General features: G+C 42.9%; 1 protein-coding gene across 5 annotated transcripts in view; it reads left to right on the forward strand.

Moving 5' to 3' along the window:
• raptor (regulatory associated protein of MTOR complex 1) overlaps positions 1-14,978 on the forward strand; it is a 66,226-nt gene that overhangs the window by 3,793 nt on the left and 47,455 nt on the right. For all 5 annotated transcript variants that reach the window (XM_050173448.2, XM_050173449.2, XM_050173451.2 and 2 more), the window contains exons 3-11: positions 548-708; positions 2,311-2,391; positions 5,865-6,092; positions 8,993-9,490; positions 12,037-12,183; positions 13,458-13,568; positions 13,646-13,720; positions 13,791-13,856; positions 14,723-14,914. In XM_050173448.2, the coding sequence (XP_050029405.1) occupies positions 548-708; positions 2,311-2,391; positions 5,865-6,092; positions 8,993-9,490; positions 12,037-12,183; positions 13,458-13,568; positions 13,646-13,720; positions 13,791-13,856; positions 14,723-14,914 (1,559 nt within the window). The remainder of the gene's footprint in view (positions 1-547; positions 709-2,310; positions 2,392-5,864; positions 6,093-8,992; positions 9,491-12,036; positions 12,184-13,457; positions 13,569-13,645; positions 13,721-13,790; positions 13,857-14,722; positions 14,915-14,978) is intronic.

Consider the following 14,978-nt stretch of genomic DNA (forward strand, 5'->3'; position numbering starts at 1 on the left):
TAAATATAGAATAGAACTGGACAATCATCTTATAATACAATACAAGGATTTTTTATTTATTATTATTATTATTTTTTTTTTTTTTGCAGCGAGTAGTTGAGTATGAGTGACACAACTTAATTGAGGAATGCTTTCGTGATCGGGCTAGTACTTGAGTGTCTCGAAGGAGTCTCCAATCATGTCCTGCATTTGCTTCAATTTCTGTATTATTACGGCTCTGTTCGCGATAATATTGGCGCCTTAGAGATTCTCTGGAACTCATCTATCGCTTTAACTTGAATTAATATTGGCCTTTAGTGTCCCTTTAATGCTACTCTGGTGTGTTTTTTTTCATCATGGACAGAAGGGAATCGCCAAACAAGATGGAACTGCTGAACTGAACTGTATCGGGTGACAGAGACACAGTAACTGCAGCTCCCTCCTGACATAAGTTAGGGCGTCCTTGTTGATAAGTTTGCAGTGTTGTTCTCGTGTCACACTTTTTTGCTAGAGGTGGCTGTGGCTCTCTGTGGGATGCCATCACCATAAATACTGTGAATGCTTTCAGACCCACTCCAGTCGCCCCCACAGAAGGCTCTGGAGAGCATCGGAGCGGCACTGCAGAAGCAGTATGAGCGGTGGCAGTCGCGTGCTCGCTACAAGCTCAGCCTTGATCCCACCGTGGAGGAGGTCAAGAAGCTTTGCTCCTCACTCAGGCGCAACTCCAAGGCAAGTATAGAGATTCCCCACAACTGTTGTCATGCCATACCTAAGCATTTCAGTTCTTTGTGTTCTTTTGTACAGTACTTAAACCCATGCCTAATGGACACTTTTCGAAGGCTATTGAGTTGATGGCCTTTCAGATTCTCACACTCTGTCGAACTTAAAGAAGTTGTGTCACTGCTAAGTACATGGCAAACGCAATGGCCATTGAAATGCTTCAATAATCTGACACATAATGACAATGACATAATAAAGTTAATTGGATAGGGGGCATACAATCAGCTCTGGTCTGACCAGGTGTAAAACTGCACAATGTTAAAGGTTGCTTCTTATATTAGTGCCATTGGTGTAACAAATGGATTTAGGAGCTCCCTTTGAAGCATTCTTGGAGTGTAGTGAAGTTATAAATGATATATGATCATATTGTCTGTCTCTGCACATTTGACTTTAGGTTATGACGCTTAAATTCGTCGAAGTGGTGACTTTACAGGTTAAAATTCATAAACATTCATAAACAATATTCTAAGGAAATGGTTCAATATTATCAAGCAATGAGTGCCTGAGAATAATATGCTTGGACGTACCAAAGGTCACCCATCACTGCAATAGAAACATTAAAGGACATGGTAGTGTATGCAAAGTAAACCCTCAATGTACCATGCTTTAAAAGCTTGCTCTTGAGTCCCAGGTCTGAGACTTACAAGTACTTTTAAAATGAAACAAAAAGTAAAAGCGCTGAATTCTGCCTTAAACAGCACATCAGTAAAACAGGACATACAATGAATGCTAAAGACATGCCCAAGAAACTGAAAGCAGTCGCATGGCATTTTAACCTATCCTTTTAAAGGCCAACTGCTATGAAACTGGATTGCGCAAAAAGCCCAGCTTCAGATAGTTCAGGTATAGAGCAGTTTTTGTGCAAAATTTTTGTTTGAAATATGGATTGATGTTGCTTGAATTGAAGATTGCTGCTGTAGTACACATGCTAGAGCTGTGCATGGGCTCTGGGTGACTCGGAAGCCCGTACTCAGTCCGCAGGCTGGACTTGAGTAGCCTGATGCCGCGTTGATTTGCACTGTATTCTTTTGTTCGTTAAGCCGAGCCACATACAGAGCCCAACTTGATCCTGGAACATGGATTCTATGCAGTGGAGCTGTCCTCGAGCGCAACATGCAGAATTTGAAGAAATTGAAATATCTTTTTTTGAAGCCCTAGACATTAAAGAACTTGCTGTTTTTGCATGATAACTTATGATGTGTGTGTGTTTGGTGAATATCCTAGGCTTTCTATGTTTAATTAGCTTTTAATTCAACATGGTAAATATATGCAATTTATTATAAAAACAATTTTGTTACAGTAACAAAATCTGACAGTGGTGGCTGAGCTGGGCTCTGGCCTCAAATTTTTTATGTAGGGCTCAGCTAGGCTTCTGATGCAAGCAACAGGCCTGGGGTGAAAAATTGCAGCACAGCTCTACTGTATACCACCCATTTACAGTCAAATTAGCCAAAGTGAAGTATTGTTTCGGTTGGCCTTTAATTGTCAGGGGATGGGCTAATTAGACTAGTGATGTGGTGCCCTGTTTGAGCAAAATGATTCGTGTTTCAGGAGGATCGTGTCCTCTTCCACTACAATGGCCATGGTGTGCCCAAGCCAACCATCAATGGCGAAATCTGGGTCTTCAACAGGGTGAGGCTTCATCGACTGCGGTGTCCCAATAGGAAGTAGCACAGAGTGCTTGTAGGATGAGCCTATTTCTGCATTAAAGATGTAATCTACAAGCTACAGTGAACAAAAAGAAAGGAAACCGAGGAGCCTGATTTTTATTAATCATATCATGAGAAGCCAACAAACAGACACCAAGAACAACATAGCGAAAATTGCTTACGAATTTACCCAAATAGATCATATACTCATGATGCCTGTGGCAGAAAGGATGTTTTACATCCGCCACCTAGGTTTGTGAGTGGTGGCACTGGCTAACACTCCAGGGTTAATTCTAGTAGTAAAACATAAATACCCAAGAAAGTGCATGGGAAAACGGCATCACGGTAGCTCAATTGGTAAGAGCATCGCACGCGCAATTCGAAGATGTGGGTTCGTATCTCACCTGCAGCCAGTTGTTTCTTCGTACACCTCCATTCCCATTAATTTATCATTTCCTTAATTCATTTATTAAGTACACGTAATTTTCACTGTGTTGTCCTTGGTGTCTTTGTTTGTTGGCTTCTTAGGATATGATTAATAAAAATCGGGCCCCTCAGTATTTTTTCTTCTCATTCATTGCATTACAAGGGTCTCGAATCCAGCAAGATTGATGCCTTGAGGTAGCACGTGTGGGTTTATTGACCAGTTGCTGTCACACAAATAGATCACGTACTTGCGATGCCTGAGGCAGAAAGGATGTTCCACATCCGCTGCCTAGGTTTGTGAGTGGTAGTGCTGGCTAACACTCCCAGGGTTAGTTCTAGTAGTAAAACATAAATACCCCGGAAAGTGCATGGGAGAAAGGCGTCATGGTAACTCATTTGGTAAGGGTATAGCATGCTTGATGCGACGATGTGGGCTCGTATCCCACCTGCAGCCAGTTGTTTCTTCATCCACTTTCATTTCCATTAATTTATCATTTCTCTAATTCAATTAGTACTTAAGTACAAGTAATTTTCTTTATGTTGTCCTTGGGTGTCTTTGTTTATTGGCTTCTTGTGATATGATCTACAAGCTGCAAGCACCTTATGTGTATACTTAGGTTTCATTACTTCATTACAGTTGCTTCTTAACACTTTCCTGCCTTTGGGAAAAGCAACAGTCTCGTAAATACTTTCTTTTCTATCACAGAGCATGCTTAATACTGAAGTATACAGCATAAAATTAAAGAGAAAGCAGTTCTCTGTCTGACGGTACTAGTCCCAAACAATGTGTCTATTAAAAAGAACTTGAAAAAAGAAATATATAAGCAAAAATCTTCTAGAAAAAAAGGTTATATAAAAACCCCATTGCTTCGCACAGAAAGACTTAAAAAAATTTCAGTATATACGTTTTCAATGCAAAAGACTTCCAATATTCCAGCAACTATTATCTTTCTGTGAAAAAAAATATATAAGACAAAATGTAAACTTTAGTGACTAGCCCTAACATGCTTCCATGGTTGACTCTCGGCCGACTTTCTGCGTAAAACTCGGCTCTTAGCGTGGCTGTCGGTAAATGATCCTGATGGAAGGATGTTAATCCCCTACAGATATGAACAGTGACCTTTACAACATGCAGTATATCTTTATATCAGCGTGCAGCAGCCTTGAGATGATTAGATGAAGAAAGCGGAACTACGTTCTGAAATCTGATGAACTGAAGTTGTGTTTGACGTCAGTGGTGCTTCCAAAGTCGAAAAACACGTGTGCAGGTGCATTAGAATCCGTAAAAATGCGTCATTCCTTGCATCAGCAGCGTAAGACGCCAATGGCCATCTTGGAGACTACGAGCGCTTGTCGCGCTAACCGCCCCCCTTCTCTGGAGGTGCTCTAAAAATGCACACATGGTAGAAGAAAAAAATACCGATACTAACTAAATACAGTTACTAAATAACCCAATAAATGGTGCTAGCTGTCCAAGAGTACTCAGAAAGTGGCAAAATACAAATTTGCGACCATTGATAGTGGGCTATCCTTAGGAGAGAGAGAGAAACAACTTTATTGAAATAAAGATAGTGTTTGGTTGCTGTGGGTGAAGCCCCTCTTCCAGAGCCGCACTGGCTGTTGCGGCTTGCCGGGCTTGGTCAAAGGTTGCCAATCGGCTTCCCAAGTCCCGTTCGGAGAGTTACCACGATCAAGTGTTGAGTGTGTTGTTAAGTAGTGGCGAGACAGCATCTGCCGGACCCTGCATGAATTGGTAAGTTATTAATAAGGAAAAATCAGACATCCACCTGTTCGTAGCAATTGCTACAAAGGAAGTTATGTGTTTGAGTGTCTAGGTGGAGTCGCACCATGGACATCTGTCGCTGTGTTTGTCAAGAAAAATTTCGTGGAGTATGTGTAAGTGTGGCTAATAGGGGCAGACAGGACAGTGTTATTAAAAGGGTCATGCAGACAATAATAGTGTGGTATTTTAAATCAGTCATGTTAGAAAAGATGTACAGTTTCCTTCAAAGGGCCCGAAACCATTTCTGATATTTTGAACAGATTTTAAATTAACACAAACATCATGAATAGAATACTGCAACAATCATCTTTGATGAACCTGGCAGCTTTACACGTCACGGCGAAGCAAGTTTCAGTATGGTTGGAAAGTCGATTTGAAAAGGTGTTGTCGAATGTGAATTACGTTATTGACTTCTATATGAGAAATACTAATGTTCTTACAATTTATGTGTTTGGTTTGTTACTGAAGCCTGGGCCATTGCTTATAATACGAGGGCAAATCAGAAAGTCCTTGCCCCAACTTTTTTTAGCCAAATTATGGCTGTAAATGCGAAGTCAACATATCCATTCCCAGCGGTGGACCTTTCTTGGACTGGCCCATCCTTACCTGCCGGTAGCTCCCCGGCACGGTGCTGCTGTCATTTGTTGAAGGTGGCAGTTGTGCTTCACACATTCACGGTGTACGAGTAACAAAGTTTGATTTGTTTTCTTCGGATCAACGAGCGAACACCCATCGAAATCCACAAGGAACTGCAGCCTACGTATGGGGAAAGGTGTCTCACTTTGAAAAGTGTGAGGGGTTGGTGCAATGAGTTCGCAAAAGGCCGAGAAGACTTGCATGACAATGAGCATTTGGGGAGGCTGCGTGCATCACTGACTGATGAAAACGGTATCTCAAATTTAATGCTGGGATAGGACAAATGTCTAAACGGGTGTGGGGACTATGTGGGAAAATAGTGTAATGTACATAGAATAGTAAGTATATTTGTAATTACCTGTATGTACTTATTTTGTATGCTTATTTTGGCTAATAAAGAATAGGGGCCAAGACTTTCTGATTTGCCCTCGTACATATAAGAACTATACCAGATCAGAATGTAAGAAACACAGATAGAAAGCTGTGGCCACTTGGCAGCCTGAACCAGGCTGTTTAGCAACCAGATGATCCTTGTAGTGGTATCCACAATTAAGCCAGCATAGGTGGCTGCTGAGCTCATGTCTTACCAGCCTATTCTGTCATTTTTTCAGACATACACGCAGTACATCCCGCTGTCCATGTATGACCTGCAGCAGTGGATGGGTGCTCCGTCCATTTATGTGTATGACTGCTCTTCTGCGGGCCTTATCCTCGAGTCATTCAACAAGTTTGCCATCCAGCATGAACGTGAGTTCGAGATCTCGCTGGGAAGCGTCAAGGGGCAGGCGCCACCCTGCTACCGGAGCTGCATCCAGCTTGCTGCTTGCCGCCAGCACCAGGTATACTGCTTTCTTCCTCCTCTATGAAAAGACAGCCTTGACTGTGCAGCGCACATATCTGCCAACTCTGTCCGTAATTATAGTTTTCTAATTACGGAAGTTTCCATAAAGTTTTACATTTGGGCTTGTTTTACAATTCTTTTTAACATTCTGTCAAGCTTTATGAAAACTGAATTCTGTTCGTGAAACAGTCAAACTTACAAGTCTCTGAACCTTCCATTGGGAGTATTCTGATGGTGAAAGGATGAAAGAGGGGTACTTTCTTCGAGCAAGTTTTTTCAGACAGGCTCTTGAAGCAGACGATATCAGCAACTGCAGTGTGTTTGAAAAAGCTGCAGTCTGTTGCTTGTAAATTTATGCTGTTCCAAGTTTGCTGCTGCTTCGATGCTACATGTAATGGTAAATCATTGTTAAAGAAAGTGTGTGTGTATGTCATAAGAAGTGTGTGTTTAGAGCAATTCTAAAGCAAAAAATTAGTTCTGCTCCCCCCCCCCCCCCACTTTTTTCTCTTTGATGTCATGTCTATGGAACGTTTTGATTTTTACAAATCTTAAAGGGACACTAAAGGCAAATACTAAGTTGACGTGGACTGTTGAAACACCATTCCACAAACCTCGCAATGCTTGTTTCATGCCAAAAAAAGACTTAGTTTACGAGAAAATTGCCTCTGAAAGGTACGAATGCCTTTTTCAAAATTCATATCTCCTGCCACTTAACCGGGGTAGTAGTGACGTTGCATACACCATCACCACCCTTTGCTGCCGTCGGTGAGTAAAACGGCACCCGACAGGCGGCCGAGCCAAGACAGAGTGGTGGATTCGTCGTTGCAGCTGCTTTTTGGTCAAGTGGCATAGACCGTTGGGCATCCCGCGACATCACATGGAAGTTAAATTCTCTGCTACTTGCAGTTTGTGCAAGTTTTGTGAGTCAGCAAAACCAGTGCAGCACTATGTGATAACGAAAATACTGAAACGCGAAAGTGTGGGGGGCGCGGAGTCGAGTGAAAACAAAACCTCTCCACTGCCCGCATCGTTGTTAAGGGTAATTTCAATGAGTTCTTTTTCCTAAAGATGACATAGAACTGGACAAGTAGCATTTTGTTTTGTCTTATAATACAAGGATGTTTTTTCGCAACGAGTGGTTGAGTACTAGTGACAGAATTTAACTGAGGAATGCTTTCATCATCGGGCAAGACTTGAATGTCCCGGGGGAGTCTCTAACCATGTCCTGCATTTATCTCAATTTCTCGGTTATTAAGGCTCTCTTCTCGATAATATTGATGCCCTAGAGATTCTCGAGCACTAATCTATCACTTTAGCATGACTTAATATTTGTCTTTTAGTGTCCCTTTAAGGTTCACAGGCTAGTAGGTATGACTGCAGCGTGCAGTGCTTCCGACAGGGATGCCCTTGCCATTGTTCCACACGGACATGCGGTTCTGATCGGCGTCGGTCTCGATCTCGACACAGTCCATGCTCTTGTCCTGCTGCTTGTTGTCCGCTGCATTCACCAATATCTCGTTGAATATCTAGTGCAGGCAAGGCATGAACGCGATGCTGCGGTTCTTCATGCAGCCGTTTTCTTCGCCAATTCAATGGGACCTTTACTTCTAGATGTTCAATGCAAAGTACAGCAAGAAAATTGGGGGCTCTTCATGCTACCTTGAGCGAAATGTACACCTGTTTGCACCTGTTTCTATTCACATCCTCTCTCCCAGCATTTCTTTATTTCCGTATTTCTTATCTTTGTTACGAATGGCGACAGGCCAACACATTTACTGCAAACATTCACTTTATTACCAGTATTCCACTACCTTTCCTCCACGCTGCCCTATGCTGTCCAACCGCGCATACCACAACACATACTTTGCACTACTCCTGTCTCCTTCCTCTCTTGCTGCCGATTTTGTGCTACCTGGTGCTTCCCCTGGCGACTACAGTCAATCGTGTGCATGGCCTCTGAGAACATGTGCATGGCCTCCGGGAACTGTGCCTTGCCTCGCCTCACTTGGAGCTCTCGGTCTGCTTACACCACTACTCTTTCCTCACATCTTAAAGGACCCCTCGCCAGGCCCCATAGGAAGCTTTGGTTATGCAGCGACGGTTGTAACATACTGTCTAGAAAGCATTCTATAACAAAGATTTTTCGAAATGTTTTGTTTCGTTAATAGAGATAGGAAAATTTAACTTTCTCAATGCCATGATGCCAGGAGGCGAGCTTTCTTTCTCTCCCTTGGTGAGTAGCTTTTGCAATCAACATTGCTTCCCTGCCTTGTCCCATACAGGAGCCCGGGGATTGTTTCATGTTTATGTGAGAAGCATAAATTCAGTATACTAATCCTAGAGGAAAAGCTGGGCAAAAAAAATGGGAACCACATAGGCGCTACCTTGTTGCTACTTCTCATTTTTGTAGCGCTAAAAATATTCAAAATATGATGCATAAACAAGCGTTTACATGTAGCATGTATGTATGGACAACGTGTATAGTTCATCGCATATATTTTTCGGAAAGATTTGATGGCTATTTATACATTTTTGATGTAAAATTTACGGTGCACGAAAGAATGTGTTTAAAGGCGGTTAAACTAGATGGCGTCACGATCCTAAGGCAAGATTGAGATCGTGTTGATTGTGCTTCTCATCTGAATCGTATCTCGTCATCTGTGCCTGCGCGCCTGCACAGAGTAGCATCACAGCAGCGCCCTTGCATTTACCAATTTCAACACATAGGCACTATAGGGAGTCTTTCCTCTAAAGTTGATTATATTAACTCTATGAACAGAAGCCCCGCTTCCTTTTCTTTTTCTTCTTCTCGTCCTTTTCTTGCAGCTTCATAGTGCACTTCCAGTAGCAGTCTGTCTTGGTCTTTCTGTGACAAGTGGCTGCTGTGTCCGTTTACAGGTACTGCCGATGAACCCAGAGTTGCCAGCGGACTTGTTCACATCATGCCTGACAACGCCCGTGCAGATGGCTCTCAGGTGGTTTGTGCTGCAGAAGGCAAGCCGGCTAGTGCCCAGTGTGACACTTGAGTTGCTAGAGCGAGTTCCAGGCCAGCTGCATGACCGGCGCACTATGCTGGGTGAACTGAACTGGATCTTTACAGCCATCACAGACACCATCGCGTGGAACGTGTTGCCCAAGGCACTGTTCCAACGCCTGTTCCGACAGGACCTGCTAGTTGCGAGCTTGTTTCGCAACTTCTTGCTGGCAGAACGGGTGATGCGTGCGTATGACTGCCAGCCTGTGTCACAGCCTGCACTGCCGCCAACCTTCCAGCACCCCATGTGGCAAGCCTGGGACCTGGCACTGGACTTGTGCCTGGCTCAGCTGGCACGAGTCCAGCAGGGGCATCCCTTTCAGCACTCGCCCTTTTTCGCCCAGCAGCTGACAGCCTTCCAGGTGGGGCCTCTTTCACGACTCAAAGCACCTGAAACAGTGTTGGCATGTCGCATGTCGAGAATTGAGGCCTGTCCAAAACCTGCTTTGCTGAATAATGTCATTCATTGACCTGCCACCAGTGTCTTCTGATTCGTTGCTTGGAATGCTAAACTGGGCTCCACATGCAGTTGGTTGGAAGCTAGTACTTCTGCATCAGGTGCACACCCACCTTCTCAGCCTCGTTTAAAAGTGAGTTAAAGAATATGCAGATCCAACGCAATGTTAGAACCTGAATCATACGCAGCTTGTTTGAGTTAGTGAGGTAGCAGCTATAGCGGATGATGTGAGCGCAGCTTCATTGCCTGTAGCTTTTAGCTATCTGTGTCATGAGGACGAAGGCCATGTATGATGCTTGTCAAAGGAAGCATGTTGATAAGTGGTGTGTGGGCACAGATGCAGTGCGATACATATAATTACAGCTATCTAGAGGGTATTGTGGCAATGCCTAGAAAGCTCCAGAGGGAATTGTGGCAATGCAATGAAAAAGTCCAATCGAGTTTTTCACATTGCTTTACCTCTCTGCTGCACTCCTGCCATGTATATGCATGCTCTGAACCTCCTCGTGATGTGGCGTGCAAAACAGCAACAGCAGCAGTAGTGCAAAAGTTGAAGAGGCAGAGAAAGCTTCGCTTTAGAAGTACAAACACTGAAGCAAAGCATTTGTGTATTTCCTATATCCTCTTTCCTTTATTTGTGCTGTTAGTATATCTGCCATTATCATGAGGAGCAAATGCCTAAATGGAGGGCAGGTTGTTGGTACTCATGGAAGAAAGCACTTAAATGAGGGCTTTGGCCACTGTTTGGCAAAGCGGGCGAAGGTGCAGTGCTTGAGGAGAGATTCAAGCCAAATTTTCTATGTTTCAACAAATGTTTAATGCATCATTCCTCTTTTATCTTCTGCAAAAATTGATAAAGTTGGAGCACTAACATAGTGAAAAATATGTTTTTATGACTGATGGTGGCCCGTAAAATTGTTAATTTATTATGCAAGAAAGGGTGAGGCGTCCAGACACAAGAGAAGAGAAGTGGACAACACGAACGTTAATTTATGTGTATGCAGAATATGTTCAAGTACTTGCTGTGTGCTGTTGCAGCAGGGCCTCTAAGCAAAATCAGTTGGAGAAGGTTGAATAGCTATGTTCTTTCAGTCTGAACACTCACCTGTTTCGTAATTTGGCAAGAAATATATGAAAAAAGTGTTTTTCCCAGCATGTCTTGAGTGTTTCTATGAGCTCTTTTAATCACATGATGCCGTAATTGTGTTCGCAATGACTAGTGAGGCTACTTGCACAAAGGCAAGCCTTGCACTATGGCTGCATTGTCTTGCAGCACCAATAATTCTATTCGCTGTTCATCTACGTCTTCTCATGTTACTGCTGGAGGACAAGCCCTAAATTTCCAAATCCAGAAGTACCAAACAAAGAACAACTCCTATCTTGATGCCTGTAAGCATGAACACTGAAGTGTGCCATTGTCATTGCTTTCAGAGATGCCTAACAGCACAGTGATGAAGTGCTGCACATACTGATGCGAGTACATTGTTTGTTTTTTCACTGACTGTCTGTTACAAAGTTACTGCTTGGTACAATCCATACCTTGATGCATCGGAACTTTCTCGAGTATTGTCGTCGATTCTATAGCAAAAGAATCTTGTCTGTAATCATATGGCATGTGTGATGTGAATAGTGTACATTCTGCAACTTATGCGAGCACCACTGATTACATGCGAACGTATAATGAGTGACATATAAATAGCCAACACGTTTGACCCATGAATCAAATTTCAACTGTTGATGACGGTGTTTGCCTCTATAATTGTGTGCTTGAGTATTACTTGTTTTCGTGGTGCAGGCTCATCCAATAAAGCGTTAAAATAAAGACTCTTTCCTGACTTTCATTAGTTGTGTCACTGTCTGCTTCTCCACCGTCACTACAATGTGACAATGCGTAGTATATTAATGCAGTGAGGCTATATCTGCATTGCATGCACAATATGATCAGAGTACACACATGCTGTCTGCTCTTTCGCAAGAATACGTACGTTGTGGGCATTATTGCTCACAGCATACGAAGAAAGAACCTGTTCCTAATCAGCACTTTTTGTCATATGGCATTTTTGTACATTGTGATTTCAGCAGCAAGTGAATGTTGTTGTGTGAAGATTGCCTTAAATGAACTTTTGTTTTAGCACATAAGTCCTTGCTATCTGATTTGGGTGCATATACATATATATTTTAGCAATGTCTCAGTGAATTATGATATGTAAAATTGGTAATTTTCCAGACAAACAGTGTCTTAGAAAGACTACCTTTGTGCACAGATATTTAAACTGGAACAGCACTATTTTTATTGCGCTGATCATTCGACTGTTGCATGAGGAGATTTAGTAATGTTGGAGTGATGAGCACTATTGTGCACAACATCAAAACACGAAGGCCAGTTCCAAAGATTACAAGACATCAATTGTGACAGATCGAGTCCTAATCAAAAGCTGTCACTGTGTGCAGGTGTGGCTAACCTTCGGCTCGGAGCAGTCGGCTCCGCCGGAACAGCTGCCCATTGTTCTGCAGGTGCTGCTCAGCCAGATCCATAGGGTGCGGGCACTCGACCTCCTAGGCAGGTTCCTCGACCTGGGCCCCTGGGCGGTCAACTTGGTCAGTTGTTCTTGGAAAGGTCTTTTGTCTCACATAGCACTTCTCACAAATGTTCTGTAGAAATTTGAACTTAGCCTTCCTGTTTTCTTGCTCGCAAAGGTCTTGGGGAAACTCTGGAATCAACATAATTTGAATACAGATGCAAATATTCACGGTTATTCACCATTTACATAGTAGATATTTAGTTGTAATCACTCTCTCACACAAATCTAAACTGCCTTTAGACTAATCCAAGCCAGCAGCAGTACTATGTTGAAAATTTGAATTAACGTTTGCTTTAAATGTAGGGAGACTGGAAGAAATATAGCAGTTAAGTGCTTCTTCATTTATGATTATAATGGCAAATTTGTTATGCGTCTACCTGAATACAACCAGGTTGTATTTGTATGTAGCATATTTTTCTCTTTGTATCAAATCTTCATTATAGAAGAGTGAAAAAGAAATTGGCACAAACAAATCCTCAATTGGGGCTGTGCAACAGAATTACAAATGCAAACAGCACTAAGATAAGCCATGCCTGTGATGAGCTTCTTCTGCTCTTCACTTATAGTGCTAAGGACCAAAGCATATATTTTTTTTGCCTATTAATTTAAAACTACAGAGTAGTGCACTTGAAGTTACTTTTGTAGGTGCTTCAGCTTTTTGCTGCTTTCTTGCATATAATTTTGCATCATGTGCAAACATAACCAATACTGCATCTGGTTGCATACTTTCAGTTCCATTTTAGCAGTGTAGTACTCATTGAAATAAAGCATGGCTTACCAAATTTTACATTTAGAGCTACTTCATTATCTCCAGTAATTCAATGTATCCACATTCGAGGTTTGTACATGTTTTTATTACATAGTGGTTCATTCTTGTGATGGGTGCTGTTGTGATTGGCACTGTCCTTACTTGCATTTAGTGCATCTAAAAGGCAGCACTTTTGAAAGGGTTGGAAGGTGAGCTTATCAGGCCTGAACCCTATCCAGCTTATTTTGGCAATGCACTGTTGGTGTTGCTGGTTGTGTTTATATCGTGCTCTCCTTTAGTCGGTTTGCTTGTGTAGTGTCGCCGCAACAGGTCCTCAAGCTTATTGTTAAAAGCACTGTCAATTGTTTACATCCAACTTCTGGACTTTAGGCTTGTCTTGTCTTGGAAATTTTCCACAAAGTGTGTGTACAAAGACCCAGGTAAATATGATGATTACTTGGAATATAGAGCATTCTGGTTGTTTTCTTCAGTACAGTTTTTTATGTACTGGAACAGGGAGCTAGAATGAAACTCCCTTGCAGGCTCTGTCAGTGGGGATCTTCCCATACATCCTGAAGCTGCTTCAGAGCTGTGCCCGGGACCTTCGACCACTGCTCGTTTCCATCTGGGCCAAGATACTGGCTGTCGACCAGGTGAGGTCCTTTCTATAGCGTCCCAAATGTCATGAATTGCCATACAGCTAACCTATTATTGCATTGTTGCTCGCAAGTCGTGTCAAGTAGACCTCGTTCGAGACAATGGCCATCGCTACTTCCTGAGTGTGCTATCAGACCTGTCCATGCCGGTAAGTTCTGGCTGAGATATCTTGTTGGAAGCTGGCATGTTTTCTGATGCTGTCTGCATCTCTCATGCAGCCGGAGCATCGAACCATGGCTGCCTTTGTCATGTCGTGCATCGTGGCCAACTACCCCAGCGGACAGGTACTGTTGCTCTTCTCATACCATACTACACTTGAACCTCATCGTCTGGGACCTGGCTATAACAAAGTATTGAATATGACAAAGTAAAACTAACAATTTTCTTGCAGATGCCGGCATTTGCATATAAGTCTTTTATTTGTGTAATAGTGATGACTGGAATAAAAGTGTTGCATTCCTTCTCAAGCTTAATGTGTTCAACCGATGTGCCAGTGGTTCAGCATTGTGCGGATGCCATGGGGTGGTGGGTGGAGGGGGGGAGGAAACACTCGTAAAGCGAGAAATGCAGTATTTTCATCACTGCTGAAGTTAATCCTCCATGAACTTCTTTGGGAACTGGGAAAATAAAGAGTGTGTGTGCCTTATTGGAAAGTGCTGTACCCTTGTGCAGGGGCATTTGGTTATTCTCATTGTGCACTGTGTTTCTATTTTATAGTGCTTTTGTGCTTACCTGTCCCTGTTCATTCTTTGTGATGTGTGCATGGATAGGTGTCTGTGAAGTGTATCTCTAAGTGCAGTTAAAAAGGTGTTTCAGGAGCACATAGGGGCTCAACTTCAATGTGCTTCCCACCTGCTCAAAAAAAGTTCTTGGGCTGCTCAATAGCAGTGCTCAAGCAGCTTCTATAGCACTCAGAAAAGCAGCTTTTCCTTTTCTTAAAAGGTGTTCAAGATGTAGTTTTGTACTTCCAAACCTGCTGTTGGTTCTGTTTGTCTTGCTTGTCATGGAACCAGTGTTCATAAAGCCATATCAAATCATTACCGTTACAGTCGGATTTAGAGCAGCTATAAAGGATGTTACACTAATTGATTTAGTGCTGACTGCATTTGTGGATTTTATGTACTCTAGCTGGCCGTGTTGTGCTCTGCAGGAGGCAGCTTTGAAAGGCAATGTCATAGCCCTCTGCACGGAGCAGCTGACAGACAGCCACCCTCGGCTTCGCCAGTGGCTTGCCATCTGTCTTGGCCGCACTTGGAATGGCTACACAGCTGCTCGTTGGTGTGGCATCCGGGACAGTGCTCACGAGAAACTTAGTACTCTACTTGCAGACCCTGTGCCAGAGGCAAGTGGGTGTATTGCTGGTGCAAGAGGGAGCCGTGAATGGCTTCAGCTGCTGTGCTTGCACT

Source organism: Dermacentor andersoni, chromosome 8, assembly GCF_023375885.2.
Source record: "Dermacentor andersoni chromosome 8, qqDerAnde1_hic_scaffold, whole genome shotgun sequence".
Taxonomy (NCBI): Eukaryota; Metazoa; Arthropoda; class Arachnida; order Ixodida; family Ixodidae; genus Dermacentor; species Dermacentor andersoni.